This window comes from Acipenser ruthenus, chromosome 19 (assembly GCF_902713425.1).
Source record: "Acipenser ruthenus chromosome 19, fAciRut3.2 maternal haplotype, whole genome shotgun sequence".
NCBI lineage: Eukaryota > Metazoa > Chordata > Actinopteri > Acipenseriformes > Acipenseridae > Acipenser > Acipenser ruthenus.
In genome coordinates, this window is record NC_081207.1 from 1,424,422 (window position 1) to 1,452,054 (window position 27,633).

The 27,633-nt window shown below is 43.6% G+C and overlaps 2 protein-coding genes across 5 annotated transcripts in view; both read right to left on the minus strand.

Moving 5' to 3' along the window:
* The window catches only part of LOC117424561 (rhomboid-related protein 3-like), a 34,303-nt gene extending 15,811 nt beyond the window's left edge, over nt 1-18,492 (minus strand). The window contains exons 1-4 of one of the 2 annotated variants that reach the window (XM_058992293.1): nt 18,131-18,492; nt 16,850-17,711; nt 16,103-16,126; nt 1,157-1,258 (exon numbers count right to left, since the gene is read on the minus strand). In XM_058992293.1, the coding sequence (XP_058848276.1) occupies nt 1,157-1,258; nt 16,103-16,126; nt 16,850-16,981 (258 nt within the window). In that variant the 5' untranslated portion in view covers nt 16,982-17,711; nt 18,131-18,492. The remainder of the gene's footprint in view (nt 1-1,156; nt 1,259-16,102; nt 16,127-16,849; nt 17,712-18,130) is intronic. The other variant, XM_034041001.3, reaches the window with a different exon arrangement.
* A 2,339-nt stretch (nt 18,493-20,831) lies between these two features.
* LOC117424437 (uncharacterized) lies at nt 20,832-26,501 on the minus strand. Of its 3 annotated transcripts, none has more exons than XM_058992294.1 (10): nt 26,353-26,501; nt 24,796-24,873; nt 24,672-24,704; nt 24,210-24,290; nt 23,649-23,746; nt 22,814-22,941; nt 22,229-22,345; nt 22,056-22,136; nt 21,538-21,648; nt 20,832-21,134 (listed from the first exon to the last, which is right to left on the minus strand). In XM_058992294.1, the coding sequence occupies exons 1-10, from the start codon at nt 26,410-26,412 to the stop codon at nt 21,046-21,048; spliced, it is 876 nt and encodes a 291-aa protein (XP_058848277.1). In that variant the 5' UTR covers nt 26,413-26,501; the 3' UTR covers nt 20,832-21,045. The 3 variants fall into 3 exon arrangements, with proteins under 3 accessions (XP_058848277.1, XP_033896658.1, XP_033896656.1); XM_034040767.3 differs by having other exon boundaries at nt 20,833-21,134; nt 22,026-22,136; nt 22,283-22,345; XM_034040765.3 differs by having other exon boundaries at nt 20,833-21,134; nt 22,026-22,136.
* Nucleotides 26,502-27,633: the final 1,132 nt, after the last annotated feature.

Consider the following 27,633-nt stretch of genomic DNA (forward strand, 5'->3'; position numbering starts at 1 on the left):
CATTTTTCACAAATCATCTTCACCACAGCTCACTCCTGCCAGGAAGCTTTTGTGACTTAAGCAACAATGAAGTGGAGAGTAAAGTCACCAGGGGAGAGGGTGAAGTGCACAGCAAGTGCTGCTGTTACAGAGAGACGCGAGGGTGGAGTGCACAGCTGCTGTTACAGAGAGGCGCACAGATTTCCAGAGATCGTTTGGGGCTATCGGTTTCCGAGTTGTTTTAATTAGATGTGCCTAATTAATGTTGTAATTAAGAGCAGAATTCAGAAACTGGGCTGCAGGATACAATATGACTGGAATGCAGAAAAGCAGAGATACAAATGGAGTGATCACAATGGCTTTAATTTATAGCCACACACCTGACAGGTAGGGTTGCATTACAAGCACATGCATGTTCTCCGTTGTATTGGAAGGCTTGTTTGGTTTTGAATAATGAAGCGTTCTCAACGCATAGATTACGTATATTATCTGATTATCGATATTCGATTAGGAAACTGGTCCTGTGCGCTGAACCCTGTCTGGTGGGGATCAGGCTGTCAGGCTTTACTGGGTTACCCCCATTGAGGGTTATCACCTTTAGGGCATAAGCTGCTCAGCACAGCCCTCATTTGTCTGGAGGAAGGCTTCCTTCCTTAGGGGAACAACAATCTGCTGTTTGTCCTGCAGTCTTGCAGCCCATTGTTTGGTGCCTCCTCCAGTCATGTGTTCATTGCTCTGCTGTAATCAGCATTGCCACAAAACACCATGAAGTGCAACAATGACTGCAGTCATGCGATAAATACATCTTCAATCAAGACACAACCTCCAGCTACAAAACTGTAACAAAAAACTCTCCAGGGTTACACTTTGCACGCCACTATGTCTAGCTGCACTGCACCCACTGCTTAATAACAGTTTATAAAATCAGTATACACCTTGTCTTGGTAACAATAATATTTAGAATAAATACAAATGCCTCTTTCATGCTGTTTTCATTACTAACAACACACACACACCCCCACCCACAAACGCTGAGAGATAAACGCACTGGAATTTCAAGTTCAAGGCTGAGAGCGGAGAGCAGGACAATCTGAAAGAAGTTAACCGTGAGGATTGCGAAACACAGACACGCAATACAATCCCTCTCAGCTTTGCAGACCAAATGCGGGTCACTAACCTTTTCTCGGAGAACGTCCAGAATTTTTTCCTTGGCCCGCTTGGTTTCCCTGAAGTTCTTCTTGGCAGATGGAGGCCTAGTGGAGTGCCCTGGCGCTGTGCCCTAGCAGAGTGCATTTAGGAAACTTTCACTCCAGTTATGATGAGAAGCCTCTGCAGCACACCACCACCACAACCCAGGCAGATGAGCCGTGACCTCGCCCCTCCCTTCATACTCGGATGAACATTGTACAGTCAACAGGCTAACTGCTGGGGAAGGGAAGGAGGAAGCCCCCAAACAATGGACCACTAACTGCAATTTCATGCTAGGTTTCCCCAGCCCTTTCCTTGCAATTGCTCATTACTCCCTTGATTTCACACTGCGTACTTAAAGGGAGCTTTGGGACAGACCTATCAGGGCTCTTAAAAATAAGATAATGATCTGAATTATCGGAAATAAGAGAGAAAAAAATGGATCTTATGTACATGGTAATGTTTTTTTACTTCTCTGATATACAGATATACTTCTTAATAAATTATTAATTCCATAAGGAAAAGCCTAAAAGTTTGTAATGAACTGTTTACCACAGAACAATCACAGGCGTTCATAATGGCAGTGCAGGAACAGAGGATGGAATTACATGCTGGGGAATCATACACACACAAAACCAAATCAAACATGGATTTATTTTTCCTGTGGCCTCCCAAACATGATACCGTATATCAGTACCATAGATCAGTTAAATACTACACCGTTACTGTTCTATGATTCTTTTATATTATATCCAGATAATCTTGAAATCATCGTGGTTATAAAACAATGGGTCAGCTATTGTTTGGAAGAAACTACCACAGACACTCTAATAGAGTAAGGAAAGCAATTTAGTCTCTAACCATTATTCTCATTATGCAAATCCTTCACCACAATGCCCATCTGAAATGGGTGGCTGCACTCTGAATCAGGAGGCTCCCAGGTTTTACTGTGAAACAAAGGGAACGAGGTCTTGGGAAGATGCAGATCTTTGTGTCTGCTCAGCCATGTTTACGACACACTGTTGACATGCAAACCTCCCAGACTGGAGTTCAAACGTTGACGAACTGCAGTCACCTGTTCTAAATACAAGACGTTAGTGGATTTAATACAGCCAGAAACTGCAAAACGAGCAGAGTTCACACAATTTATTTTCTAAAATGAAAACGACGAGCCGCACAGGCAACTTAAACAGAAAGTTCAAATACGGTCTCTAAAACGAACACAGCAGCAGTAATTACCAACCTCCTACTGGCATTCACAAACCCAGTACCGCTTTTATCAGACTGAAAACACACCCTTGATAGATGATGTAAAAATATTCTATTTCGGGGAAAAATATCTCATTTTAGCTTTGAAAATGCTGGTAGTTACTGAAGTGCGTGATTTTTGTATCTGCCGGTCATCGTTTGGTACCCCTGCAGGTTCGGGATAGTCAATTTATTTAGACATTTACAAGCAGATAAGCAAACAGCATCTCAGCTGCCCCGGAATTCAGAAGAGCCCACAGGCAGACAGACAGACAGCCTCTGCATAACTGGGACACACTGCTGCTAATCAAGGCTCTCCCCCAGCACAGAGTCTCTTTTGTCCTCTTCATGAATTTTGTATATTAATAGGGAAAATGTCATCTTGGTGGGATTAAGGCACAGCTATTATCCATTGGCTCTGGGGTCCACTTTGCTTTTCACTTCACTTGTGGGATCCACCCCCCCCCCCCCACCCAAATCCATCATTTCCAATAGGCACAGCTGGCAAACTGTCTGATTCACATGAATGGGATTTTATTGAATGCAATCCCACCCCAACACATACAACCCCATCACAGATGAAAAGTGCTTTGATCAGCACCCTGCAAGCAAATCTCACTGACAGCAAGTCCTGCATCCCGGTCAATATTTATAGCCGTTCTGATAGTGAACATACAGGGAGGTTCTGCAGAGTGAGGGCCGACTCTGCAATCAGATTCGCATTTAAGTTTGGGACCCTGCTCTGCTGTATCTAGGGATACTGACCACAGGAAAGAACACAAGGAATACATTCATAGGTAGATGAGCCGTCAGCAATAAGCATCCTACCTGGAATCAGATTACAGTAATGCGTTACACCCCAGCACTGCCATCAGGCAATCCCTGCAGAGAATAGCTTAGAAAGGGATTCAGAGCATGAACAGCAGACTGATCAGTACAGATCATACTCAAAGACAAAGCTTCCTATAGGGACACATGTTAATTCAGATACAGATTCAACAGCCTAAAGAAATCAATGCGTTCAGATACAAGCACAAGTGTCTACCGGGACCTGCCATGGATTCTACATTACAGGAGGAATGGAATGTGTTCAATGATGAATGTACAGTCTCAACTTCGAGACCAGAAAGCATAGGGATGTTGTGAAAAGGATCCCATCTTTTAAGCTGCATTTCATTTCAAGTTCCACTACAAAACTATGCAAAGTTGCAGCTGTGCATTCATCCTGGGGCTCCGACAGACTTCGATAGGCACTTAGTTTAGTCTAATAACAGCGATACAACACTGTGCCTTTTTCGTTGTCAGACCCATGTGTGATTAGGAATCAGCAATAGGGGGGCTGGAATATAAGCAACTGGTCAGCGTTTCCCTCCAGCACAGTACTGCCTATACGGCTCACTCAAGCGTGAGTAACCTGCACACAGCTGTCTCCAGCACACATTCTGTTACTCAGTAATAGTGTGGGTGGCCTAGTCTGTGTACCCCCCACCTGCTGTGTGTCCCAGGATATCCCTGCCCCTCTCTGAACGGAGCAGCCTGAACTGCGTCTGTCGACCGGCCTGCAGAGCACAGGGACTCACGCAGCGCTGGGCCGTTCTGCCTCTCTGCTTTCTCATGCAAATGCAAGACTACTAACGTGGGAACGTTACTGAAAGAAGGCCATTGTAGTCACTGTTGCTCTGGCTTTTGTTTTAGTTTTGTTTTTTGCTTGATTTGAAATGTGTTTTTTTGCTCTTTTGTTTAGATCATGTCAAAGTTCCTGTAGGTATCCTTCCACAATAACCACGCCTGCCCTGGATTACGAGTGGACTGTTCCCTGGATCCACACCTCCTTCTGTATCCCTGGTGTGAGAGGCAATGAAGAGCATTACTTACACTGAGAGACTGTGAGGAAAGAGGAGCTGTCTTCATTCACAAAGGTACGGGGAAGGGCAGCGAACAGCTCCCACTTTCAAATGGAATTGTTTCAGAGCTGCTCAGATAGACTCACCAATATAGATGTATCTAACTGTTTTACTGCTAAATGCATAGGGTTGGTTACAAGCATAGAACGAAGGGTAATAAAAAAAACCCTCTAGCCCTTTTGAGGAACGGCGTCAATTGCAACCCTAACATCAAGACCAATCAGTTGTTTTAGTTTAACACCATGAATATTTCATGCCAATATTTTTTTTTTTACTTTGTAACAATCGCTCACTTTCTCCCCCTATCGCTGTGCCCTACATGAATAATCACTGACCCATCCCCTCCACACTAAATAATAGAAGCACTAAGAATGATGGATGGCCAACTGGAGGTCTCTGCCTGATGAACTGCCTGGTGCCAGTCCCTCCCACAGCAGCCTGACACAGCAAGCTGTCCCCTCTAATACTCCCTGTATTAAACACCAGTGTGGCTGTTGGGGCCACCGTGCTGAGGGGGGGTCACTGAACCCACAACCCCTGACACCTCCTGCCCAAGGTGTCCTTTTAAAATACTAAACATTACAGAGGCTTATTAGAGTACATACAGTGCAGTTCATTGGTAAGGCATGGTAAGCATTGCTGGGATAACATCCAGAACTGTTGTTTTTTTTTTTTGGGGGGGGGGGGTGCTTTGTAGGGACCCCCCCCCCCCAACCCCACATTCTATTAAGCTCCCTCCTCTCACAATAAAAGCACCTCTTGAGACCTCCAGACTGACTGACCTGCATGAATGAATGAATGAATCCTGAGTGAAAGGAGCTTTTTAGGGTGGTCTTGATGCCACCCCCTTTCACACACACACACGGCACAGACGCTTTCCCAGCAGTTGAAGAAAGTACATTCTTAAGAGATTTGGGGGGGAATAACACAAGCAACAAAAAAAAGCTGTCTGAAAGCACTCAGTGAAGCTGTCTCCTCTTTCAAGCCAAGCGCTCTTCAGAACTCGCCGACGCGTAACGCACTGCCACAGAGACGCGCGGGGAGACAGGGAAGAGCAGCACAGCGCCATCCCCCCCCCCCCCCCCCCCCCCCACGGGAGGACTGGGGGCAACAGAAAAGTGTGGGCGTGCTCCTGGGGCAACTAATCTGCAAACCCACAGGAGTTACACAGTTAATTGAGGAGAACGGTCAGGATGAAGGAAACATAAAAACATAAAGCGCAGAGCATGACTGCAGGAGCTGGTCAGTGATTCGTGGAAATTAGATTTACTCGGGCATAGGGCAAAATAGTGATTGGACTGTATAAATCAGGGGTGTCCAATCACAGTCCTGGAGGGCCATTCCACTCCAGTTTAACATATAAAATGATATCAGGGTCTGGATGGAGGTTTAATTGGTTTAATTAAACAATTTAGAACAGGGTTGGATCCCCGTCTTGATAACTGCCTTGACTCACCTTTCACATTTGGGTTTGACCCGATAAACTGTTGTCATATACAAATGGGTCATTTTTCAAATTCTAACGGCAAGTGAGTAGGAAGCAATGCTAATTGAGTTTTCGTTAGTCAGTCTGCGCAGTGTGTGGGGACTTCATGCTCCAGCGAGCACAGCAAGTGAAGAGAAGGACTGTCCTCCTACACACAAGTGTTTAATGGGGTGCGTCGGCACCGATCCAAGCTTCTGCTTGAGCCCTGAGCCTGGAAATATTCCTGGCAGGGACTCAGAGACTTGAGACCTGCTCCGAATCCAGCCAGGGAACCAAGCGGAGCAGTTCAGCCTGTCCACTTCACAGCGCTGCCTGGCTTCTGTGCTGCCCTTTAAAACATTGACGACACATGGAACTCCACCTTCATTAAAACAGGAGGGTTTCTCAAAACGAGAAACGGAAAAGAAAGCGCGTGTAAACCTGCATTAAACCGCTGAATTCAGGGAAACGCTTTCCTTGCATGGAACTCAGCAGTGTTATTTACAACAGAGCAACTTCGTCCGACATTGCGTTTGAATGGATAGATTCCAATACTGTATGAGTTATCTTTCCATATAAAAAAGGGGGTACCCTAAGTTCTCCCAAGCCTTTGTGCTTGCTTATCGCCTCCATATGAGTGTAATGAAAATGATTTACCTCTACACTGTGGGTTCCACATCAACACAATAATATCCTCTCCCTCCACAGAGCCAGTTTACCAACCTCACACGAACCCCGAAGCTTTTAAAGCTAATCCACGTTAAGCTTCCCTTTTGCCACTGGGAGCAGTACTACAAGTCTTTTTGTACAGCCGATCCATACAGCCTTTGCAATTAAAACACAGTACTGTCCTCACAGTATTTTATCATCACACGTGCAGCTATATGAATTACTATGACAGCTTTCAAACACGTTTATATACAAGGTTAGAGTTAGTTTCAAGTTCGCTGCTGCTACTCAAGCTGATTTACAGTTCAGATCAGCCCATTGCCTTTTAATTTAGCTTCTTCAATGTGTAGATGCAGCAATCAAGTTCTCGTCCTCTTGGTAACTGGATAATTAAACTGGAGGCACGTTTTACAGCGTTCAATTCATTTTGAATCCCGGAGTGAAGTTTATGAAACATCTGTCATTCACAGGGCTTTAAAAGGGAAAGGATTGTGGCAATATGACACCTGTACCATAAACTTGAGATACTGGGATTAAAACAGGCCCCTGTCCCTTTTATGAGAACAACAGATGCATCTACACATATACATGTTGCCTAGTTAAATGAATTCATGAATATTTACCTTTGTAATATATATATATAGTTTTTTTTAGTTTTTTTTATTATATCTCAATCCTGAAATTCTAGGTGAACTTTTGGCCGTAGCTGTACAATCTCTTCGATAAGCAAGACCAGCTCTGCCCAGAACCAGCCATCGTCTGCAGCGGTAACAGTGATGAACGGACCATTACCTGCACAGCAGTAATATATTAACCTAGCGTCCTTCAGGGCACTGCAGTACTGAGCAGCACGCTCACAGATAAATGTGCCTCAGCCAATCGGCGAGCAAAGGGTCCACGTAATTATCTCTCCAAGGCATTGAAAGTACTGCTCAGGCAATTTCTGTGCAGCAATCCGAGGTACAACTTAAGATCTGTGTTTTTTTTTTTATTTTGAAAAACGTTGCAAGCTTGTAAAGACTGAACCCAGCTCAGGCATCTTTGTAACGAGCGTGTGTCGCGATGCACAGATAGGGAAAGCGCTAGTTAGGGTTAGGGTTAGAATCAGGATTAGCAGCATGCTGATGGATGGCCAGGACCTTTCCTATTGGAATCGATAGCCACTTGGCTAGGATTGGGTTGCGGTTTTGGGACAAAAAGCTGGTTAAAAGCCAGGGTTGGGCTTTACCAATCAGAAAATGGAAATGTGTGTGGCTAATCAAGCATGTATTAACACCTGGAATGGGTGAAACTGCTATGCAATAGGAGTCTAGTTTCCATCCCTGATTTTTTCAGCTGTTAATCGCCACATCTGTGTAGAAAGTCACAGAATCTATTTGGTGCAGATAGACAGCAGACTCCTATTCCCTTCCTACAGACTGGATATGAAACGAACAGCAAACACTAATCAATCACCCCAGGGAGGCAGCTCCTCAAATCCACAAGCTGTCGTGGGGGTCGGGGCTCCCAGGCAACATCAATACGTTTAATGTGAGCTCTGTAATCCCCAGCCAGCCGCAGGGACCTGTCTGCAAAGCAGCTCTGTCATTACTGAGGATCAGGACAGGAAATCAAACAGCAAGACTAGCAGCTGCAGCAGCAGCAGCAAAGCTTTTTGTTACAGGCCGGCTGGCTAGGGCTCCCTTTGAAATCATGCATGCAGGGGAAGCTGCTCTCAAAACCGCAGACAACGATTTGGATTAGCAAGCCTTTTCATTTGCTTGAAAGATGCAGCAGGAAATGGGATACGCGGCGACATCATCACAGCAAGCGAGCGCCCTGTTCCTGACAAACGCCTACGTCCACTTAAAGCCCCTAATAAAGTGATCCATTTTAAACAGACTTCAGGTTACCAATGCTGACTCAGGCCTCGTTTGTTATATTAAAATTAACACGGTTTCTTTTTTTAGGTAGTAATCAGCAGGCGCTGTGCAATGTGTTGCAGGACAGGTTTGCTTCTGTGAAGTCACTTGATCTAATTAACACCTTCTATATAGTGCTATGTCACGTCTTATAGTCGTATCAACACATTCTACAAGCCTGCAGCTGATGAGACATTAAACCAATACACACAGACATTGAGATACAAACTGGAGTGTATCGAGCGACACGCACCGGTTCATAGGAAGCTTTCTGAAGTTTTGCTTCCCCTTTTAACTTGGGCTAATCCCGAACAAAAAACAAGGATTTGTGAGGATTAGTATTAAAACATATCCCCAGTCTGCCAGAGTTTAATACATTTCTGCAGTCTGAACAGAATCAAATGCAGGCTTTTAATCGGGTCTAATCAGAGTCGATCGCTGTCATGTTCTGTAAAAACGAAACCAGAACATGACAGTTCTCATAACCACAAGCAAAACAGTACATTTCCATCTATCTGACTGCAGATTATTATGAACGACTGGTCGGGTTATCTGTATCATGGGACTATCCCTTAAAAAGTTTACCATAGTAAATGTGCACTGTAATGTCACAGTTTTTCCCATGGTTATAGTATACATTTACCTTAGTTTACCATTGTCTTCCCACATTATTTTTAATATGTTAATATGCCTCACTGGGCTTTACAACGTTAACCCTATGCTTTATTAGACTTTGCTATGCTTTTACTTTGGTAAACTATTAAAAGGGATGCTGTGGTCGGGAGGTGAACGATAACTGACAGGGGAAGAGGAGGGCCCTAGAGGACTGCGATATCTGAAACGTTTCATGCTGCCCAACACACAAGCTCAAACAACTGGAGCCCGGGGATTTACACATGTTGAAGAGGGACCTGTCCAGACTGCTTCATAGCTTTGATGGGAGCCCTGTTGGGCAGCTGCATGGAAACCAGGTGTCAGGCCGCTGCTGTGTGAGTAAAGAAAGCATACTGGAGAAGCTACACTGTATCCAGAGATCAGACCAAGCTGTGTACTGGAGAAGCTACACTGTATCCAGAGATCAGACCAAGCTGTGTACCAGAGAAGCTACACTGTATCCAGAGATCAGACCAAGCTGTGTACCAGAGAAGCTACACTGTATCCAGAGATCAGACCAAGCTGTGTACCAGAGAAGCTACACTGTATCCAGAGATCAGACCAAGCTGTGTACCGGAGAAGCTACACTGTATCCAGAGATCAGACCAAGCTGTGTACCGGAGAGGCTACACTGTATCCAGAGATCAGACCAAGCTGTGTACTGGAGAAGCTACACTGTGTCCAGAGATCAGACCAAGCTGTGTACTGGAGAAGCTACACTGTGTCCAGAGATCAGACCAAGCTGTGTACTGGAGAAGCTACACTGTGTCCAGAGATCAGACCAAGCTGTGTACTGGAGAAGCTACACTGTGTCCAGAGATCAGACCAAGCTGTGTACTGGAGAAGCTACACTGTGTCCAGAGATCAGACCAAGCTGGTAACATCCTGCCACTGCTTGTCACTGAACCCGGGAGACTGGCTGCAGCTCTCCTGTTATCTCAGGCAGCTGAAGGGAAATCAAAGGAGCCGGAGGGTGTTCTCCCTCCGGCTCCATGCAAACACAATGGAGCCACGCCAGCTGCCAGGAGCTCTCCAACTGCCGGCTAATTAATTGCCTCGTCAGCGCGGCAGAATTGGCATGAACTCTAATTAGACAAGCAGTCGAAGCTCAACAAGAAGGCAGGATGTTATCTCTTATTAAATTACTTCCGACTGCAGAGACGGACGTGAAGATACTGATGAGATGCGCTTTATTTATTCAGGATTTCTTGCCTCCCTTTCAAGAATTCACTAATGATGTTAAAGATTAACGGTTTTACTGGGCGGCGGGATGTTGATTAGGCAAAGAGGGGATTGTTTTCAAATCACAATAAGGAGCTGGTATCTTATTGTCAGACAAGACAATATCAACATGATGCACAGCTACTGAGGAAACGACCTTTCAAAGTATCTTTCATGCCAGAGCACTGCGAAGGTCTTAACACCGCCAAACAGTTTCCGTAGCAAATCGCAGAGAACCCAAACGGGAAGTGAACCCTAACGAGGTACTTCAGGGCCTCCAGTGCAGTCTGCCCAGGCAGTTCAGCTGTGGCTCCCTGAGCAACTTTTCCAATGCTTGCATTCTGTAAATCACACATCTTACTGGGTTACAATGTTCAGGGTGGCAGCTCTATCTCCGGGGGGAACTCTTTAAATCATTCCAATGACATCATGAATCATGGGGGTAACCTGCTGGAGGGGTCTGTTCAGATTATCTGAAAGGCAGCCGATCTTAATACCCCCACTGTTTAGCTCATTAAAACAGAGCCCTTTGTGTAGCAAGGTCCCGCGAATCTATCAGTGCATTTCTATCAGTGCATGTCTATCTGTTTAGAAGGAAAAGGCTCTATTTTAATGATTCAAATAAATGAAATATACCTCAGTGCACCTTGAAAGAGCCACAAAGCCAGACTGAAAATTGTTATATACCCCAGGTACAGCTTCCATTTACTGCACAGCTCACCGAAAGAATACCAACACTAACACACTCTTAATAATCTGGATTATTCAGGCAAATTTGAAAAAAGCCCCCGAGCCTTTTTAAAATGTGAATGCATTGGATTTTGAAGTCGTCTCGTCTACCCCCCCCCCCCCCCCCCCCCGTTTGCTGAAGCGCTGTGGGAAAGGAGCTCTCTGACTGACACTGGGGAGTAGCGCAGGAGCAGCAGCTGTTTAATGATCCCATCTGAGCCACTCGCAGCTGAAGCAGAGCTCAGATGCTGGTAAAAGAATGAAATGTTTTATGAGAGGTGCTGCTGTTGTGTGGGCGAGTCACGTTAACTTCAGCGTTTAACCTTTTCCTGCTCACGATCCGTTTATCGGTTTCAATCCGAGGAACTGGTCAGACTGGGGCAGGACGGGGTCTTTCCAGTGCCACTAGTACAGCGCTCTTCTAACAGACTAACTAATGCAGCACAACTGTAATCATTACCTGTGGGAAAATAAAACACTGAACTTCTAGGCATTTCTTGGGGAGGAATTCTAAAGAGTCCTTTCATCGTGACAACCGTAAGCAACAGTATGAAATGATGAAACCGGACAAGTTCTGGCCAGATGGGCGGCTCGCGTCTGTTGCTATGGGAACCCGAACAAATTGCTCTGCAGACGTGCGTTATGTCCATGAGCCAATTGTTGCACACAGACCGAAATGCTGCAATCCTGTTATTCTTGTGCTGGTATAAAAGCACTGTGCTCCTGACTCCCTGCCATTACCTGCAGCCACTTCACATCGGATTGTCACTGCGCTCTCTGATGCTTGCGCAGGCTGTCTGATCCTGCACTGCACAGTTCAACACTACTATCTCCTGTTTTAGGGTCAGACACCAATGAGTTTTTCCTGGGCTGCTTTGGCAGCAGATACCCTCAGACCGTGTCAGTCACGTGCCGGGCAAACACAAAGCACGAGTCCCCGAGCCTGCCTGTAAAGTGAACCCATAATTAACATGTCAGAAGAAGCTGAACTGGAAAAGACTGAAATACCACTTTAACAAAACACACTGGACCACCCAGATCACACAAAATATAGCCACAAACCCACACATCTTTGCAGTTAGGCAAATTGCACTATTTTGGCAGTATATTTGAGCGATTGTATTTTATTTCGTCATGAGGGCACTAATTAAGCACTTAACTTTTCCCATGCATTTGATCCTGCCTTTCATACTCCCACGGGAGGAACAAATATTATTTTAAATGAAAAACTGTTTTTATTCCAGAGTTAAAGCTGTTTCCTTTTTAAGCATGCTGTTGCTGGCTATTTCACACTATTTGTTTAATTGTACAATGAACAGAAGCCTAGTTATAGTACAAACAAACAAAAGCTTGCGTCCACGAGTCTAGAGAGACTCGATCACTATCTGTGGAGAAAGAAAAGCAGTGGGTTGATAAACATCACAGGAAATGTAGGACAAACTTTGATTATGAAATTTGGCTGAAGCTTGAATGAGCACCATTTGGTAAGCCACGAACCCGATTTCTTGAGGGTGTATAGTCAACCGCGTGTTATCAAGCGTCATCAGTTTGTGAATGTAACTGAAGAACACGTGTGCTTCCAGTCTCTGCCTGTAAACCTGTGCTGCTAGTCGAAACACCATCGAAATAGGTAAGTGAATTACAGTTCATTTCATAGTTAAAATCGTTGATTGCTAAGGTAACCAGACTGCACTTTAAAATTGTAATTTAGTTTTCCTTAGTGTGCTGGGCTGCGTTGAATTGTGCTGCTGATTAGAAACTTGTTAAGTATATGGCTCTAGGCCTACAGGATAGTATAAATTGGCCTGTTTGTTATACCCAACCAAAAGCACGCCACACTTGAGAGAGAGCTCTTTTAGCTTCATGGCCCTGACTCTATGAAACTCTCTCCCAGCTTTAGTCGTACAGCTCCCACAGTCGCTCGCTTCAAATCAATTCTCAAGACCCACTTGTTCTCTTTTGCTTTGCTTTTAATGCTCCAAGTCTGTTATCTGCTATTAGCTGTTATCTAAATTGCTATTTCAGGTTTTTCACTCCATCTTATTCGTATTGATTCTGTATGACACATGCATCCATAATGTTTAGGATTTACATCCTTTTATTTAATGTATTATGCCTGTATTGAATGTATTTGCATTGTTTTTTACTGTTTGTATTTAATGTACTATGCCCTGTATTTCACTGTGCATTGTTCCTCACTATCTTGTAAAGCGCTTTGTGATGGTGGTCCACAATGAAAGGCGCTATATAAAAAAATATTGATTGATTGATTGATTGATTGATCAATCATCCTGTCGTGAAATGTAAATATGTGGTAAAAACATTTAGATATTTAACTTTATAGTTATGCAATCCAGTCTGAGCAAACAGGATTACTCAGGCATAGCTTTATAGAAGTTTTCTATTTTAATTAGATTTGGTTTTATTAGCCAACTCATTTTTCACACAGTTGCATCCACCCACTTCTAACTACATGAATACCCGTATCTATGGTCACCAGATCGCTTTCTCCTGCCAGACGGTAAACTCCAGCAATGATTGTTTTGTTCAATACCAGTAAGTGCTTTGAACAGTCAGCCACAAATGTTCACTTGCTGTACTTATCATTTAACAAAAGAGCCAGGGAACTCTTTGTTCGCACCCCTGACATCGGTGCACAATTGCTCCGTCAACATGCTTCAATACAGCGTGTTGGGTTTTATGGGAAACACTTCTGATTCACCGAAAACAAATCGACAAAACAATGTGCCACCTCCTGGGACTCTCTCCAGAGGTGCTTCAAGATAATCCCATTCACTCCAGCTCCTAATAGAGACTGTTTATAATCCCTCCGCCTGCTGCAGGTTTCGGAATGTTTCATTAAAAAACAACGCGCCTCTTCGTCACAAACACAAGGGACAGCGCTCGAAGAGCCTGAGGTGTTGGCACTAGCTGCTCTGCTAATTGTGCGCAAGGGTCATTTACATATCAAATACCCTGCTGATTAACCATGTAACAGGGGGCCTTCTGCAGCACCTCGCTGTCTGAACATTTTAAAAGCTGTGCTTTATTTACTTAGTTACTGACTGACATGTAAATTCCCTGGGATGCCTTGATAACTAGAACTTTAATACAGCACTCTTCATGCAGAGCACCTCAAGGCACTTCATAATAAAAACTTTACAAAAACAAAAAGATAAATGCCATTGGCCAATCTATCCAGCTCAAAGACGTACCAAGCAAAACACCACAAATACTGCTGATTATTATTTTTAACTACAGTATGTTTTGCATTTCAGGATGAACCAATTACAAGTTCTGGTTCATTTGTGTATTATCCTATTGCAGCCAGGACATGCATTTGGTCTTACAGTACACACGCAGGGTTGCAAGAGAATAATGCACCTCCTTGCCATGTGGATTCATTACCGAGGCCCAGGGAGGGCAGCGAGCGAGTCATTGTGCTTCACTGCTGCTGGCTGTGCTGTGCTTGAATGAGCAGCGACTTCACAGAGCTTACTGGAAACAAACCGGGAAACAGCCCAACAATAATCTACAATATCATTCCTTTCTTTAGAAGGGGGTCCTAGCAAGACAAGAGAGGCAGACAGATAGCACAACAAGCACATTCTGTATTGATTAAGCTATATCGCATCATTGTACTGCTAACAATCTCCCGCAGTATTAATATTACAGCCCAGTATTTTTTTAAAAGGGCTCGTCCTTCAGAAACACCACAGTAATTAACTTGATTATTCAACTTCACGCTGAGAACAGACGACCAAGAGGTTAATGGTGTGTGACGAAAGGTCAGCCGCGGCTGCAAAGGAAAAGAAAAAAAATAAGGACAGCAGTTGGAGGGTGGCCCCCGAAAGTCCACTTGAGAAATGCAAAGTGACAGGAGAGAGGACTGAGAAGTGAAGACCCTCCCCGCGATTATTAATCACATGTGCCACGGCCCTGCAGCCTGCAAGGGGGAGGCTGACACGAGGCTCGACTCGGCTCCGTCTTCATTGTCAGCTCGACGGGGCAGCGGCAGGGCAGAGCAGGGGCAGGGCTGGGGCAGGGGCAGGTGCTGCCTTGGCGCCTCTCTCTCCCTCTGCAGGATTAATGCGCTCCGCCCCCCAGTCCACGCTCCTGTTTTGTATCTCGCATTGTGCCAGTTGGCAGTGAAAGCTGACAAGTGTAAATGAGATTAGATATCCTCCTAATTGCATTTGTGAGGGTCAATCCTAGTATCAGAGTCACAAACCTTCTCACCCCCCATAAGGGCTTTTTCTCTTTTCACTCGCAAATAATAATGATTAAAAAAAAAAAAAAACTTTTGCAGGATTATAGAAAGAGAGCAGATTGATGGAAATGTTTCTTATTGTTATGAACTATGTGTGTGTGTGTGCATGTGTGTGTGACAGTGTGTGTGTGTGCCTGTGTGTGTGCGTGTGGGGGGGGGGGGGGGGGGAATAACATTAGTGTGTTAGTGTGCAACAAGACCAACAGCATAACCAAATATAGCACCAGAGGCAAATTTAACAAGCAGGGGGGAAAAGCTGTTAGTTACAAAATTAGTATAGAAAAAAAAAAAAACCTGTGGGAGCGTGTATAATGAGGTTCACATTATGAGCTGTTTATTGCCAGATTTGAATAATTAACTGGTTTTTTTATACTTATTGAATAAAGCATGACGCATATTATATATTATACAGTGTCGACAATCTATCTAGATGTTCTTCCCATTCTGCTTTGACAGTACAACACTGAAGAGCAGTCCTGTCCTCCAGTAGCCTGCAGGTATGCGGGTGCCCCAATGCTGGACAGTAACACTCTCATTGAGCAGCCCCACACTTTCAGTAAAGCAGGACCCTCGCTAAAGCAGGGGCACACAAACGCAGTCCTGGAACTCTGCAGTCGTCCAGGTTGCTGTACAGTGCTGGACCTTCAGAGACAACTGGACAATGATGAGGCGGGAAGCGAAATGGACGCTAGAGTAAACTCAAATCCTGTCTCTCTACCCCTTCGAGAGGAAATTGATACGTTTAAGATGCACACCACCATTTTTCACAGTTGCTTTTCTAATTGAGCAGATCTGTTCTGTCTGAGTTAACAGGGTTCCAAAGCCAGCCAGCCAGGTTTCAATAGGACAAACACAAACACAGAGGATCACATACCTGATCGAAAAGAGTTTTCCAGTGCTGATGGGCAGGCAAAGAGAGGGGAGAAAAGGAAAGATCTGTAAGAACAGGACTCTGCAGTGATTCACCTGCTCTGATCAGCCGAAACACACCTGGAGCCAGGCAGGACCAGCAGCAGAGTGCTGGGGTGGAAGAGGAACTAGCTTCAGAGTTCATTGCCTTTGTTACCTTATTTTAAAATGTTTAACTCACCCTTTTTATACAGGTTTCACATTGCAATGCCCCCTATACAGGGAAGGCAATAAGACTCCCATTGCATCGCAGTCTGATCCATTCCTGGTTTCACTAAACATTTAATAAGACACAGCTGAGCTTCTTACCTACACACTGTGGGGCTAATCAAGCTTATGCTAACAACTGGAATGTGTGAAACTGCTACGCAATAATAATAATAAAAATAATAATAATAATAATAATAATAATAATAATAATAATAATAATAATCATTTATTGAATTTATAAAGCGCCTTTCAAGAGATCTCAAAGCGCTATACAACAGCAACAATACCATCCCTGCCTCATAATATAAATATACAGATTCAGAGATGCAATCTGGACTTTCTATTAAAGGTTGTATCTCTGATGAGATATGACGAGACAGAGAGAAAGAAAGATAGAGAGAGGGGGAGGGAGAGTGAGAGAGAGAGAGACACAGAGAGACATAGTATGAGAGTGAGTGAGTAACTCAGGTGACACAGACTCAGGTATTAAGGTGAAACTTACATCTTCGGGAGCCATAGGCAGTACATCTGTGCTTTCCAGCACTTCAATTGCGTCTCCCTCTGCATTGGCTGCAACTGCGGGAGAAGGACTGGCGTGGGCTTCCCTCGGTCGGGCTCTCATTCTCGGGTCCATGGAGGCGGGGAGCGGGGCAGGCAATGCGAAACTGCTAAACCTTTCTACTTGGCAAAATTACAAGAACACAGTCAATAATCCCCATTGTGTCTTCGCTGTGAGCAGAGTCCCACGGGGTCACCGGTCTCCAGAACGCTGGTGTGAGCCGAACTGAATGGAGGAGTTAGTTCTGCTCAGGTGACTCAGTCGCCGGCAACTCAAGAATAACCTGCCGTTAAGCGGCTTCCACAATCGTCTTGTATCCCCCACAAAAAAAGAGAGTCCTGGGACTACACTTCATACAGCTCTACCTACTAATAAGCAATTACACTCCTGCAGGCTAGTATAGGCCACTAGTGATTAAACATATTATTATGACTTTAACATTATATAAATACTTTTAACTTTTATTTTGGAACGTCTTGTGCATCAGCAACTCGCGATCCCAAACGGTATCAATGCGCGCTATCTTCACTGGTTCCTGTGCTTCTTTCGTTCTCCGCTGCAGAGTCGAATTCCGAACCCGCTCCGAACCCTGGACCTGGTGGAAACAGCTTCCATTGTATGGACTCGCCAATCCGTATTGTATACACCAGTCTGTGACACTCTATTGTTAACCGTCCAGTCTGTTCCATTCTGAGATCAATCTGCTAGTGCAGCGCAGAGGGATGCGAAATCACGTTTTGGGGTAATACAGTAATCGAACTGTCCAGCTGGCTACACATTTTTTTTTATGTTCCACAATGTTTACCTGCAGAGAGAAAACATTTGTTTTAAGTTATGAAGGAAGATTATCTGTATAAATTTGCGCGACATATTTTGTAATCTTATGAAAATAACAATGACGGTTGCTTTTCGTTTGAAAACACTGCCCCAAAAGTATTGTGAAAATGTAAATAAAGATATGAACAATTTCCATTTACTAAATAAAATACAAGTTTCGTTTATTTGGATTTGTATTATATAAACAAAACACCATTTACTAAATTATTCTTTAAAATACGTTTTTTTTTGTTTTTTTTTGTTACCACTTCACTGCAGCAAAGCCAGATGCCCAATTTCAGACACACACTATTATCGACAAAGTGTCTCTCTTATTATTACATTGGGAGTGTTGCAAAAAGGACGAAATAAAAACAAGGTGTCAGTCTCCACATCCATCGTGCGTACCTTTCATGCAGAAGCTGCCCCTTCAGCCCCGTGTCTGCTGCCTGCATGCATCCACAGTGCGTGTCCCCGTACGCGTGTGGAGTAAACAATTCCAGTAACGTGCGCACGCAGTTCCTTTTCCACTGCAGCACCGGACTGCTGGAGCCTGCTGTGGACGAGTTGGTCGCTTTCAGAGCCCTGACTGACTCCTGCACAGTAACGCTCTGTAGATATCCACCCTCCCTCCCCCTGGGATCTTTCGTCAGAGCCCCCTATAAATATCCTTGCAGGGGTGGGGTTATATGGCGATACGATATTGTAATGGAGACAAGCGATATTAATTTCATTACGCCTGCAGCACCGTGCTGTTTTATGAATAGGTTACAGGGCACAAGCGAGCTTGCTAGAGCTTTTCAATAGGCTCTCGGTCTCTAATGGGCGGATTACCCATACTGTCCCGACAGTACGTGTCTGAATTGTAGGCAAACTGCGAGATGTCATGTATTTTACAAGAAAGTGGACACCGGCATAGTTATGCTACAAGAAACAAGAAAATGAACCACGATGACACAAGAAAGACCAAGATCGAGGCGTCAGAAGAAAGTTATTACTCATCCCACTTTACCACCTGCTTCACTGTTTATAATAGAAGTCTATGCTGACACAAACCTTACAGACAGACTTGAATTGTGCGAATTCACAGCAAGCAGAGTCACAGAGAGGAGGGGTGTGTGATGACGGTGAACAACTGTATCTGATTTCCTGAGAGGCTCCTATCGCATGCTTTTACAATACAATTCACATTTCTACAGCGCCTTTCATCACAAGCATCCCAAAGAACTTCACACACACACACACACACACACACACACAAATTAAAAAACATTTCAAGCCAGCTGGTTCAGAGTCTCCCCTACCCCTGCCTCTATCAACCCCTTAAATTCACACCTGAGGGACCAGGTATTGGTCTTTGATTCCCTCATTACCTTTCATCTCTGTGTATATTATCGTACAGTAGAACTGCTTCAGGTCTCTGTATTCTGATCTTTAGAGGAATACGTTTTCTTTTTTCGGTGCAAAATTTTCAAGATGTTGCCCATGTGAATCATTACTATGCGCATACTTTTTTTGCATCGCTAATTCTCAACATGTGTTTAGTTTCATGCTAAGTGGGTAAACATTTCATCTTCTCATCCTTTGACTCCGGCCCGGGTCCTGTTTGCTCGACCGGACAGTTTTGTCAACTCACTCTGCTTTAGTTGTTTTTCAGCTCGTCATGGTTACAGGACTCTGGCAATACAGCCCAGTGTCGTTCTGTTTAACGAATGCAGCTGTCTGGACGCTTTACTCGGATTCTTGCCAGCTGCTTGTTTCGCAACTTTCCCCCTGAGCCGGAGTATTCAGAAAACGAAATCCTTTGGTATCACATTTTAATAACAACTAACTGTTCACTAATTAGAGAATGGAGATGATGTTTATTTGCTAAGCATTCTTGAACAGATTGTATTAGAAGTATTTTAATACACAGGGTCATCATTTAAAAAAAATGCAAATGCCCTATATATATATATATATATATATATATATTAAAAAAACAACAACACGTGGCAATACATAATGTAAATTGGTTTATTTATATATTTCAATGTCTGTTTTGTATAGAAGGGATGTTGCTAATCAGAGAAACAGGAGTCTACAGGAGTTTCACTTTTAGCAAACATTTGTATTCCATGTAAACAGGCCTATTCTAGCTGATGTGTTTAACCTTTTAATGCCCAGCTAGCAGATCACACGTGACAAAAAACCCTTCTCTGTAGCATCCCTTATAAAAAGCTTGTGCTGGTAAATATGCACAGTAATTCTGCACTTTTCCTATGCTTTGTTATTTTGTGTTTGTTCTGTATTCGTTTTCCTCTGCCTCTCTGTGCTTTACCACGCCTTCACTATGCTTTATTACACCGCTGTGCTTTGACTATGCTACACATTTGTAAGGGATATTGCCTTTGCAAACCATCCTCAAAAGACAACATTAAGAAATGCAATACATTATGCATCGCCGTCCTCATCTTTCTTTTTTTGTGCAAACTAAATGTGGGTATTAGAGTTGATATTTATTTTTTGAACAGTATATTAGTATATTTATACCTCAATAGAGCAATAAGTAATCCTTAAAACAATGGTTTTGTTCAAATGTAAACATTATATATATATACACACATCCCTATCGCTTTTCAACAAGCCTGTAACAGTGATTGTGTTGTTACTTTGGCTCCCCCTTGTGTTGATAAGAACGATTGCGTGTAACTTCCCTAACTGAATGACTGGTGGATTCTTGTTCTCCTTACCTGCTGTGCACGCATGCTGATTGATGGGCGTACTGGCTTTTTAGATTCTAGCTACAGAGTTTCTGAACTATTCCTTGAAAAAAAAACCTCTAAAATACTCTTTAGTTAAGAGCTCAGCAATACACAAACAGGCATACATTAATGTGAAGGTCATATAGTCCATATTGTATATTGCTAATAGTTTGTCGGTGTAACAAGATAATTAGTTTTGTTTGCAAACTCAATGGGTGCCTGCAGATTGTAGGATACACGGCACAAGCTCTGGGTAGTGTATGTGTCCCCCAAACTGAAACCGCCAATATAATTTATTTTCTTAGACCTGTGTTTGTTATAGTCCTGTGTGTGTGCTTTCAGAAATGTTTTGGAAGTTCCCTTGTCAATAACAATAGTCCTTTGTAAAGTGTGTTTTTTATTATTTGGTGCACAAGAATACAAGGAATCAGTCACAGAATATGAATGTGAAACATGTGGCACATCTGCATTTGATTCAGTCTTCATTCATTTTAGTTGTTGCCACACTGCTTGTGTTTAATGACAGAGCACCACACTCGCTGTATGATCATGACGGTGATGACTCATCAGCTTTCACAGCTAATCATGTAACCACCCAGCCCTGGAAAAGGTTAAACCTGATTTAATCTCACCCAACAGCTGCATGCCTTCAATAGCTGATTGGGTATCTGAAATTAAAAAAGACACACATTATTTTATGCTGTACATGCCTGTGTTTTGTGGTTTCGTAGAGCAAACAAATCTCACTTGAGACAGGATTTGTTTATCACAGTGCATTCAATTTCATCTAAAAAGATGTATAAAGTTGCCAGGGTCTGTAAACATGGAACTAATACTTGAGGTAACAGCCTCCCTCAGCTCTGAACAGAGAGATGGAGGCTCTTACACGCAATCAACAGCCTCCCTCGTCTCCATTTTCTACAGCCACGGAGAAAACTGCAGTGTAACAAGATTAAAATACCTGGTGTCTTTTTTTTTTTTTTTTGTTAGGCCAAATATTTATATGAATACCTGAAGTGCATGTAATGCCATCATTATAAACAATTACTCCTAGCTATTGCAGCTGCCTACCTGTAAAGGGCTGGTGTGATGTTAAATGACTTGAAAGTGATGTGGGTATGTCATAGATGCCATCATCGTCATAGAGAGGGTCACTACCCTGTGCTTCACTGTGTGGGGTGCCTGCACGAAAACACAGGAAAGGTTCAGAGCTGGTTTAAGTAAGCCAGTTTGCAATAGCTTTCTGCTATGTGCAACTACATTAAACACCACCACAATGCTTTCACACTTGTCATGTTTTCATATGTACACTAGAGTTGTATACAGTTCAATATGATCAGGTTCACTCAGTTTTCTACGTCCAGTGTGAGACACAGTACCAAAACTTTTTAAAACATTCAGAGTATAAAACCGCCAGGGGAAAGCTATTTGGGATACTTGGGAATCGCTTTTCTTCATTGAGATACCAGCGACCCTTGCGATAACAAGACACGGCTTCAATAAACAAACGTCACAAAGGCTCCCATTCACAGCACAACACAGCCTGACACTGACTTTACCTATTTCTGTTGAAGTCAGAAGCGTCTTACTGGTGCTGCTGCTTTCTTCAGTGGAGTGCTCTAACAAACTCTTCGGAAAATCGTAGATGCTTTCAGTGTCCATTCTGTTTGCTAGGAAACAAAGAACACACAATGAAAATGATAAACAAGTCGCTACCCAACTAAACCCATTTTTTAAATGTTAGATATTAACAGTTAACAACCCCGCCCTCTCCCTGCCACGCCTGTGCTCCTGTCTTCATCATCGACAGCCTTACTGGACAGCGGAACATCATAAACATCCAACTGTTCCAGTTCTGTGGACAGGTGATCCTCTTCCGCTGCACCAAAAACAGAAAACAGAAAACAAGTGGTGGGAGTGCTTGCAGGCTTTTTGGCGGGGTGCTGTGTGATACTGAAGAGACAGGAGCCATAAACACTGAGGAAGACAGTGGCTGTCAAACCACCCTGTTCTTGTATTTGATTCAATAGACCGAACAGCTTCCGATAGCATCTCCATTGCAGTGGTGAATGCCATAGGGGGGAGATGAGAGATGGGTTTGCAGACTGGGTTTAACCTGGCTCTGTCTAATCCTGGTCTGTATCGAGTCACCCTGGACTGCATTAAACACCTATCTTATAGGTTATTAGTAGTAACCTATTTATAAACTATTAGAAAGTACTGTTGTCTTCAAATATCCCTTAACCATATACATTTCTACCCTACGAAAAGAGGATTTTACATAGAAATGGTACTTTGACAGTCCAGGCATTTCCTGCAGCCTGTTTGTAGTGCTGCTGTTTCTTACCTGTGGCAGGTGAGCTCCCGGAGGGGGCGAGAGGCTCTGGAGTGTCTGAGGAGCAGGAGGCAGAGTCTTCATCGGAACTGCTCTGCGTGCTCCGAGCGGCTTTCTCCATCAGATCAGGAATGTCATGCCTGGAACATCATTTCAGAGAACCATCAGCTCTCTGTTTTTAAAGGAGCACCTTCGTAACCCATGGTACCAGATAGGAAAGCCCCAACCTCACCTCACCACCTCCCTCTAAGCCCATGAAAGTTTACCTCCACTTTCCACCCCTGATCTCTGGTCACTCCCTTGTTAATGGACCTCCTCTCTCTGCCCCTCTCCCTCTGATCTCTGATCTCTGATCACTCCCTTGTTAATGGACCGCCCCTCGATCTCTGATAACTCCCTTGTTAATGGACTGCCCCTCTCCCCCTGATCTCTGATCACTCCCTTGTTAATGGACCGCTCCTCTCCCCTGATCTCCGATCACTCCCTTGTTAATGGACCACCCCTCTCCCCCTGATCTCTGGTCACTCCCTTGCTAATGGACCACCTCTCTCTGCCCCTCTCCCATCACTCCCTTGTTAATGGACCGCCCCTCGATCTCTGATCACTCCCTTGTTAATGGACCGTCCCTCTCCCTCTGATCTCCAATCACTCCCTTGTTAATGGACCACCCCTCTCCCCCTGATCTCTGGTCACTCCCTTGCTAATGGACCGCCTCTCTCTGCCCCTCTCCCATCACTCCCTTGTTAATGGACCGCCCCTCTCCCCCTGACCACTCCCTTGTTAATGGACCTCCTCTCTCTGCCCCTCTCCCCCTAATCTCCGGTCACTCCCTTGCTTGTTTGCTTACCACGTGCAGGCAGACTGTGTTCTCCCGGGTCCTGGAAGCTGCATGGCTTTCCACAGCAACTTCATCCACAGTGCCCGGAGCTCCTCTGTCTCTGCAGACTGGAAACCCACAGAGAACAGAAGGATCATGTGCTTTGTAGAGCAATCGGAGAGCTCAAGCAGCAGTGTCCCATTTTACTTTATTTAATATATTACAATGCAAGCAACCAGCATCTGCCTACTGCATTCTCTCACTATTCAGCCTTGCCGTGCACTTAACTGGCTCAGAAGTCAGACCTTGTTGATAGTCCAGTTTGTTTATGTTCCCCTAAGGCTAGTCACACAGTATTCCTCCTCCCCCTCAACCCCATTGTTGTTACTGTTACAGGCTTCTGAAATACACCATCATTTGGAAACCTGTTTGGGACGCTACAGCTTTCAAAGTCGTCTCATGAAAAAGTCAACAGGGAAATGAAGGCAACCTTGATTGAAACATCGTCATGCATGTGAGAAACGTGAGAGCACACACAGGACTGCCACTGGAAGCAGCCCAGCTCAAAGGCGGCTCTGCGTCTACACTTACCAGCAGCTTCTTCTTCCCGTTTTTCATTGTGATTTCAAACAGGTACTGACTCTCTGCTTTCACTTCACGGACCGACTGCACCTGTTAACAGGGAGCGGGGTTCACAAATGAACAGCACTGTGTAACTCGTGTTTCAAATGAAAAGGGTATTGTTCCAGTCTATTACTATGAATATGGTGTAGGCTTGTAATATCACTACTTCCTAAAGGGCAGGCTGATACTAGAAGTGCTTATTTGGAACCAATCGATTATTTGATTGTTTGTTTTACTATGCTTTACTACACTGTTAAATGCATTTATCTTGGTATACTGCAATAGGGGTGTTGTTTTTTAATTAGAACAGCACCATGAATGACGTGTTTGTAAGCGTGCCGGTGCAATGGTGAGACAGCACACACTGCTCACAGGCATACAACTTCAGTAACGCAGTCTGTTCAGTAGTGTTGTTTCAGCTGTACTTGCCATGTATATGTAGTACTGCCCTCTCAGGTGAGACTATGAAGGAAACAAAGACATTGTTAAAACACTGCATTATACTGGTTTGGACAGAAGATATTTAGACAGTTAAATCTAGAGTCCCACTCACAGCATCAAGTTTCTTCTTTGTGTAGAAGAACAAGGTGGTGTTTTGAAGCCTGAACCAGTAGGTTGACCATGTCAATTTCTGCAACACAAAACGCTTCAGTTAACAAGTCGGTGATTGAAATGCCAAGACCTTGTCTTGAGTGAGGGCACGAGGACGCGGTGGGAGCTTTGTACAACTTCTACAAAAGGCTGTTATTAGACCTCTGAAATGCCCTTCTGTTTTCACAGAGTTACAGCATTCCCTGCAGTGACTGGAAAAACCGAGGAAGCTTTGTGGCTCAGTTGAATTGTTCTGAAGTTCATATCACAGACCGCCATTGTTTGGGATTTGGTCAGGTCGCTATGGTGTTATTTCAGTATGTTAAATCAAACAGTTACACAAATCAGGGGCATATTTTCTAGAATACAAACTGTATAAATCTAGCAAGGCACTACACAGACCAATACTAGAACAGCTCCTTCAAGCTAGTTTACTAATACAGTACTATTGTTTTAATGCAAAAAAAGGTTTTTTTTTTGTTTGTTTTTTTATAACACTTGCCTGTTTCACTGTTGGAGTTTCTTTTAAGCTTTACTGTTATTTTCACTGTGCGCCGGCATTGTAATAAAAACACAATTAATGCTTCAGACCATATCTATAAGTTGAAAGCTGTCTTATCTTATGTACATCTTTACTTCTAATGTTGGTTAAACTCAAGTTCAAACCTGCATGGGCATTTTATTGCTGAGGTTTGGTTAATTCACTTTGTGCCAGCAAGGCCAGCACAAGTGCATCAGGTTTCACACGCGGAGCGCTGGTCAGGTTGTGAAAGGTACTGCTGGTTGTAAAGATGCTACCCTGCCCGACCTGCTTCTCAGCAAGATCAGCCACAGCTTGATCAAAGTGCATGCAGCCGTCTCGTAAAACTCAGCAGACTGTCTACCTGCAAAGTCAGTGCAGCACATATAAAAACCTGACAGTAAAGATGACAGCTAACATCACGTCTTTCAAATGATAGTTACTGACTTGCTTCATTTGTGTTTAATATATGACTGCACATTATTGTAGATGTTTGTACCTTTTTTGTTGCTTCAGAATTAGAAATAGCTAGCATGCATTGCTTTCTGGATACTTTACTACATATTGTTTATGCAAAAGAATCTTTTGCAAGAAGCTTGACAGACAGCCGTGTTCTGCTGTGTGTGGTGTTGCTCCTCAAGCCACACGGCTGCACTTATCTCCAGTAGAACTCTAGTACCTCCAGTATAACTCTAGGGCAGCAGTGTGGAGTAGTGGTTAGGGCTCTGGACTCTTGACCGGAGGGTTGTGGGTTCAATCCCCAGTGGGGGACACTGCTGTTGTACCCTTGAGCAAGGTACTTTACCTAGATTGCTCCAGTAAAAACCCAACTGTATAAATGGGTAATTGTATGTAATGTGAAATAATGTATAATGTGATATCTTGTAACAATTGTAAGTCGCCCTGGATAAGGGCGTCTGCTAAGAAATAAATAATAATAATAATAATAATAATAATATTAATAATATACACCAGATTGGAAATCTTACAGAAACTCACCATTCGGTCTTTCCTTTTCTTCAAAAAGCTCTCGAACACCAGATCCTTCCGTTCGCACATGCTCCCCGGGAAGGGTTTTCTGACACAGTGAAGCTGGGTCTCAGACAGACTGTGTTACTGTACACTCCCTCGCTCTCTCTGTATCTTGATTTACCTGTCAGGTGAGCTTCCCCCTTGTTCTCACACTTCTGCTTTCTGTACGTGGCTGGCAGTGTCCACAGGCGATTGTTTACCTTCACTTTTTATTTTTTTTATTAGCTTCCTTTTCAGAGGCTTATGTACTTTCTGAATTTTTTATTGATCTGATATATAATTGTACCCATGTTGGCCTGCTCAGTCTCAATCTAAAAATATATACGGTTGTGTCAGTCCTCAAAAACGGCAATACATGTATATGGGAGATGAAGAATGCACCTACTTTGGGGGGGAATGTAAGCAGTATTCTACCAGTACCACATTTTAGATACCTTCAGCTTAAAAAGCATAAATTCAGCATAACCACAGAATACTTTTATTTTATGGAGGGTCATCAAGTACAGCAGGTATTACCCCAGGCCCTATTACTTTCCTCTTGTTTATTGAAAGACAATTTCCTCATTACACTCCCTGTTCTTACAACACTTCTCATTGTGCGTACTTTACTAAAATGCCAGCCCATTTCCTTCATATTTAAAATCCTTTAGCTGTTCAATCAGCATTCATGGGAGCTGGTTAGACAACAAGACTGATTCGGTGCTTTACTGCATTTTAAATCAATTTCTAAACTTACAGCACCGAAGGGCTAAATGTGCATTGCTTTTGGTTTTGCAATTGCCAGGCTGAATAAATGAAAACAGACAGGCTGTTCTGCATTGTAAAAATTAGTCTTCCAGACAACGGGCCTCTCGCTGAACCCAAGGATTTCAGCTCTACATACTCAGCCCTTTCGACTGTGCTTAGTGATGCAAAGCAAAGAGCAAGTGTAAGTTTGTTATGAAACAAAAGACATGATGAAACTCAATATTTCAGCAACTACTCACAAAACCGCAAATATCATACGTGATGGGAAAAAAAACCCCAAAAAAACCTAACATGTCATTTGACGCTAGTTGATTTTTTATTAAGGGGGGAAGGTAGTCATGGGAAAACACCAGTGGAATGAGTTTCATTTAAATTAAAAGGGTGGTAGTATTGGCAACTTCTCAGTTTACATCATTAAAAGAGAACCGATTCTCCCACGTGCGTGTGCATGCGTGTGCGTACTTCAGTGTAAATAATTCTCCTTTTAATAAATAAGACAGC

What these genes read in the sequence shown, in the direction of transcription:
- LOC117424437 (XM_034040765.3), bottom strand. Translation starts at nt 26,412, where the DNA reads ATGTGCGAACGGAAGGATCTGGTGTTCGAGAGCTTTTTGAAGAAAAGG. An exon ending in AGAAAAGGAAAGACCGAATG is followed by an intron (nt 24,874 to 26,352) that starts GTGAGTTTCTGT and finishes TTTGTGTTGCAG; the next exon opens with AAATTGACATGGTCAACCTA. An exon ending in TCTGACTTCAACAGAAATAG is followed by an intron (nt 21,649 to 22,025) that starts GTAAAGTCAGTG and finishes GTTTTCGTGCAG; the next exon opens with GCACCCCACACAGTGAAGCA.